This window comes from Ciconia boyciana, chromosome 3 (genome assembly GCF_034638445.1).
Source record: "Ciconia boyciana chromosome 3, ASM3463844v1, whole genome shotgun sequence".
Taxonomy (NCBI): Eukaryota; Metazoa; Chordata; class Aves; order Ciconiiformes; family Ciconiidae; genus Ciconia; species Ciconia boyciana.
The window spans coordinates 108,948,898-108,954,514 of record NC_132936.1 but is presented as its reverse complement, the minus strand read 5'-3'; the positions used below and the strand labels follow the sequence as shown (position 1 = coordinate 108,954,514).

At 49.7% G+C, this 5,617-nt stretch overlaps 1 protein-coding gene across 1 annotated transcript; it reads right to left on the bottom strand.

Moving 5' to 3' along the window:
• Positions 1-434: 434 nt before the first annotated feature.
• LOC140650297 (left-right determination factor 1-like) lies at positions 435-3,576 on the bottom strand. Its single transcript, XM_072858430.1, has 4 exons — positions 3,312-3,576; positions 2,168-2,402; positions 1,090-1,329; positions 435-774 (listed from the first exon to the last, which is right to left on the bottom strand). The coding sequence occupies exons 1-4, from the start codon at positions 3,574-3,576 to the stop codon at positions 435-437; spliced, it is 1,080 nt and encodes a 359-aa protein (XP_072714531.1).
• Between the last annotated feature and the right edge of the window lie 2,041 nt (positions 3,577-5,617).

The window sequence follows — 5,617 nt, the reverse complement described above, 5'->3', positions numbered from 1 at the left end:
ACCCACGCGTTACTTCTTCACCTGGCGGTGATCGCTCCTCCTTTGCCTGTAGCTGTTTGCAGTACTCCCGAGGTGGGGACTAAAATAAATTGGACGCAGCTCCATCAAATTCAATGAAATTTGGCTAGCATCAAGGGGGCCTTGAGAAGCGTTAGGCTCCATAGGTACCCCTCACATAGGTATGTGTGAAGACAAATGCTCCTCTGAGCCCTTTAAGTGCACCCTCTCTGCAGGGTAGTGGGGCGCATGGGAGAGCCGCAGCCCCAGCCGCTGCCAACCCTTGCAGGGTACCTGGGGCTCCCCCCAGACCTTTATTGCTGGCCCCAGGGCTGGGGACCGGGGTGGCTCTGGGCAGGGCTGCGGGGAATCGGGGGACCGGGTGACATCCCACTCTCCCCGTGAGATCTGCGGGTCCCCGGCTGGCCACCCGCGTCTCACACCAGTGCCATGCCATCTGTCACGCAGCTGCACTTCTCAACGATCATGTTGGGAAACTCAGCTGCTTCAATCTCGGTGCGGTTGCCCCTCTTGACGAGGTACATCATGGGGAGCGGGGAGCTCTCCGCCACGGCACAGGCGCGCTCCCCGTAGCTGAAGTGCCACAGTGGGCTGGGGGGCTGCAGGCAGCCCCCCGAGCACCGGTAAGCCTGGTACCCTGCCGGCTCGATGATCCAGTACTGTGTCCAGGTGAGCTCGCGGAAGTTGATGTAGTGTTTCTGCCGGCAGCAGGTGGACTTCCCTGCCACCACCTCCTCCTTGCAATCCCCGGGGCCCCTGCACGCCAAGGGAGAAACAAGAACTGATGCTGTAACTGGAAACCAGGAAGGTGGGAGAAGTAATCTCCCCCGTTGACAGCACAGGCGGGCCCTGAGACGTGAAACTTGGACCACGCTCAGGTTTCATTTGAATATTCAGGCAACAAATATGGGAAGAGGAGAGGTGTGATTCAGCAGCAACTTTCTCACTCCTCCATTCACAGCAGTTTACTTGCGAGGGCAAGAGCTGCATGCCCTGGGTTGGCACACACAGTACAATAATTCAGGGGCAAAGTTACTCCGGAGACAGTACAGATTTAGGTTTCATACGTACCCATAGTCTTCCAAGTCGAGGGTGTAAAGCACCAGTTCAGGTTTGCCTAGGGCTTTATCCTTGGGGTCCTGAGAGGTGAAACGCACGGCTTTGGCCATTTCTGAGGCATGGCTGCCTACCCTTTCTCCTTCAATCCAGACCTCCAGGAACATTGGCTCCCGCCTCTTGTTTCGCAGCCAGTAATGCACGGCCTGTGTCACGTCGAAGTTCTTCCAGCCCGACTCTCGTATGGGAACCAGCCTGTGAGACAGGGGCTCGGCATTAGAGAAAAGCCCATCAGATGAAGCCCAGGCTCGCAGCACTGTTGTTGCAGCAGAATGATTTGCTTCCCGTAGATTGTCACGTGCCTTGATTACACAATAATTTTTGCTGAGCACTCTGGGCAAGCACCCATGGCAATTAACTCACACCTCAAAAAGAAGCATGCAGATCTAGCAGACACTGAAGGGCTAAATAAAACCCTTTGTGCATGCTCATGTCAATGTATTCATTCACACTCATACAGAAATATGGCGGTGCAGGATTGTATGCAGCCTCAGTATTAGTGACGACAGCCTGGTAAACACCACTACTCCCACCTGCTCCTGTCCTAGCTGTATTAAGGCCATAAGTTTCTACCCACCCAGAAAATTTGTTTGATGTCTAATTCTGCCTTCAAGGGATGTAGACCTTCCACAGAGCTCAAGGCTACAGAATCAGTTGCTTTTTGCATAATTTACTTATTTAAACCAGCTAATGAAATGGCCAATGGAAAGAATACCAGCAGCTAGTAACCCATGTGAGTTAGACAGTGAGAAAGAAGTGAACCAGGTGGAGGGTTTTAGAGGGGAAGACCTAGCAGTACACGGCATCGTTTGACACAGAAACAGATTATTTCAATGAATCATCACATATTGCAGTCTTAACCCAACATCTGCTCTTATGAACTCATTCTGGGTTTAGAGGCTATAGAGCCTGATTCTACAGACGTAACCCCATCAGACTGACCGGAGGCACAAACACACGGCACCCGAGCCCAGCCCAGAGGACCCATACCCCGTAACTAGAGTCCTGCCTTCAGGAGAGGTTCCTTTCCTACCTGGAGTCTATCAGGGAGGTCCTGTTGGTACCATCGTGCTGCCGTTGCACCCAGTACACGCTGACTCTGGCGTTGGAGACGGGCCTGTGAGACTGCTTGGCAGGCAGGTTTGCTCTGTCCAGAGGCTTCTTGAAGAGTTTCAGTTCAGCCATTGTCACTTCACTGTTTTTAGGTATTCTGCCCTCCATGTCAAAGATCAGGTTCTGGCGTGTGGTGGTGGCAGAGTAGAGGACTTCTCCTGCCATGCCTGTGCACGTTGGGAACAAAAAAGACAGCCTGTCATTGCCATCCTGGTGAGCAAAGCCCCCACACTTCGTCCACAATTATCATCACAACACACTCCTTCCACGCTCCCACATCGAGCCTTTGTGGCAGAGACAGCCACTAAACACACCTTTTCTAATGCATACTTGAATCAATGTCTTGCAAATGCCCTAATTCTTCTCCTATGTCTGAGTCTCTGCAACCTAGAGGAAAGAAATCTCCTATATAATTTGACCCCAAATCGAGCAAACCCCAAAAGGTGCACATCTCTCTGTGCCAGCGCTGGGCATGAAAGCAGGAAACTGCACCACTTGCAATGAAAAAGTGTTTTTGTTTGCTGCTCAGGGTGCTATGTATGTCTTTTGAAAATGAAACAAGCTCTAAGCGTCCTTGCACAGGCACCGTTGCATCTGTACGGCTGATTTCCTCCTTGATATTTTTCCCAGACAAAAAAAAATAAAGACAGGGGAGAGTGAAACATCCTCAAAGAGGCGTGATTCCTATTAGAGGACTTTCTGGAGTTTTGACCCAAAACCTGCAAGGTCTGCACTTTCTACCGAGTTGTTTGGTTTTTTTTTACATCGTTTTTCCACCTGCCCAAGATGTTGCCTGGGTACCAACACTCCGGCAGCAGCCTGCCCTTTGCAAGGACCGTGGGACCCCCTCTCCAGGTGCAAGGAGTTACTAGTGCATGTTCATCTTTCAGATGCTGTTACACGCACATCTTCTACCCTGCTCAGGTTTGGAGCCAGACCCAAACCTCATTCCCCCCGTGGGTTTGCCTCTGCCCGTCCTGCGGCCGGCAGGGCGAGGGTGGGCGGCCTCCCCTGGCAGCGGCACAGTGCTTGTGAGCTCCCGACAGCGACAGCAGAAACGTTACCTGCGTTGCCAGGGATCCCCCTGAGGATGCCGGCCAGGCTTGGCAAAGCTCGGCGCTTCACCCTGTGGCGCTTCAGCATGGAGATGTATTTGTTCTTTACATGGTCTGGGATAACCAGATCCACCAAGTCTCTCTTATGAAGTTTAGGGACCTCAGAGAGCCCCAGCTGCTTCAGCAACACCTCCTTGAACCCTTCCTGGGTAAACGCTCGGACCGTGATGACCAGGCAGAGCACGCAGAGCATCTGGGCGAACCTCATGTCCATCCTCCTCCGTCGGCGAAGCAGCTGCCTGCCCGGCAGAGATGAAGGGGGGATCTCCCCGGGGCTGCTCTCAGCAGAGATGTGGTGGCAGGCTGCCTGAGCGGGACGGAGGTCCCCCGCGCCAGGGTTTTATAGCCAGCCTCGTCCCACTGGCACAACAAATTCCACAAGTGGGGACGAAGCAGAGGACTTAAAAGGATCACTCCCCCGTCGATAGACACATGCCAGTTTAACACCTTCATCTACTGCAAAGTTAATACAAGAAGGTTTAGGGGAGCTTCCAGATTCCTTCACGGGAAAGAAGTTTCCATCCTTTTTTAATTCCCTGTAAACTTTTGCCCAGAAAACCCCTGAGTGATCAGTGTCTCATGTTCAGCCTAGGTCAGGGAGGAAACACATCTGCAGAGTACATTGCTTTATGTACCGCACCATAAGATTCTTAAAGGAAGAGTCAATCTTTACCACAGGGAACTTGCTACCTAAAATACCCAAAATCAGTCAGGAGAATAATGCTTTAGCTGGAAGTCCATCTTTATGGCAAGCATTAAAAAATCATTTAAAATCTTTTTTTGGGGGGTAGGTACTGCTTTGATCTCTGAATATTTGTATCAAGCGTATGAATTAGGGCAGTGAATCACAGCAGCTGAATGGTTTATGGCCTTTTACGCTCCTTCTGAATCACAGAAGGTGGAAGATGTACAGGCCTGACATTTTAGAAAAATGTCCCATCACTCTTCATGGATTCCTGCGGGTTTCATAATACTTGTGCTTAAAAGAAGGCAGCTTTATATAAAGGCAGATCACCTTTCAGTGAACATGAGAAACCACTCTGCTTTTCCACAACACGGATGAAGAATATTGGTATTTTGAACGCTATTAACAACCACAACAGGAGCTGTCTCTGGAGAGCGAAGCCGACCTGGAGGCTGGGGGGAGGGTTGGATGTTTGCCTTGAAGTCAACCTTTAAACTTGAAGCTCACATCCTTTGCTTCCCTGGCCGTTGCTGGCATAAGATGCAGGAGTCTATTTTTGAAACCAATCCCAGGAGAAGTGAATTGAATAAAATGTGATCGATAAAAGTGTGAAGGAGCATGGCACTTGGGGCAGATTCTCATCCTCTCCAGCAGTAACATGCCTGAGGATACATACAAATGTCCTCAGCATCAAAAGTTCTTTGGATTCTATATGTCTCTGTAAATGATTTTAAATTGGTCCAGTTTTATCCAATGTCCAGGCTGAAATGTGTGCCCTGAGAAAAGTCTGGCTGGAGGACCCGATGTAATGAACTTGTACAAAAGCACCCCGTTGTGGTTCATCCCTCATTAAAACAAGCGTCAGCTGAGGCAGCCTGTTTTGTACGCAGAGGAAGGCAACAAAGCCATCTGAAAGAGCCTGACTAAACACTTCTGTCACTGCTCATTTTGTCTTTATAACCTTTCGAGAAACTTGTCTCCTTAAACATGATAAAGCCTCCATTAGATGTTAAAGGGGCACCTTATTTAGTTGGTGCCTTATTTAGTTTAAGGCTAAAATGGAAACATAGACTACAAACTAACAGCCTGTGCATGGCCCAAGGCAGTACATTCTTTAATCTTTCCCTTTGTGTAGCATCTTTCTCTGAACGAATCAATATTTTCTGTTATATTCATTCCCAAGACACAAAGAGCAGTGAAAAATATCCACTTAATTTGACTGCCTCAGCTTCAACTCATGTGAAAAGCTCCTGCTCTTGCGAACAAGAGGAGGGAAGGGGATTTTTTGCTGAAATCTTTGTGACCCTCTCAGCCCCTTAGGAAGGCCCTGTACGCCCGGCTGTTCCCTCCGGACTGCCTCCCCAGCCAAACGGCACATTACTGATTCTCATGGGATGGGACAAATGCAGTCACACTATGAACCACTTTGGAGGCTTGGGTCGCAAACTGTATCTAAGCAATGTTCAGGTGCCTGACAAAGTTTCCTTCAGATATGCTTTATTAAGTGTTGGCTTACTCAATTCCAGCAGTGAATTTGTTATGTTTATATCGTGACAGTCACCTGGATAAA

Bases quoted from the DNA above. Each gene is read 5' to 3' on its own strand.
- LOC140650297 (XM_072858430.1), bottom strand. From the start codon at position 3,576: ATGGACATGAGGTTCGCCCAGATGCTCTGCGTGCTCTGCCTGGTCATC. The intron at 2,403-3,311 runs GTAACGTTTCTG...GCATGGCAGGAG, and splicing joins GGGGATCCCTGGCAACGCAG to AAGTCCTCTACTCTGCCACC. The intron at 1,330-2,167 runs GTAGGAAAGGAA...CCTGTCTCACAG, and splicing joins ACCTCCCTGATAGACTCCAG to GCTGGTTCCCATACGAGAGT.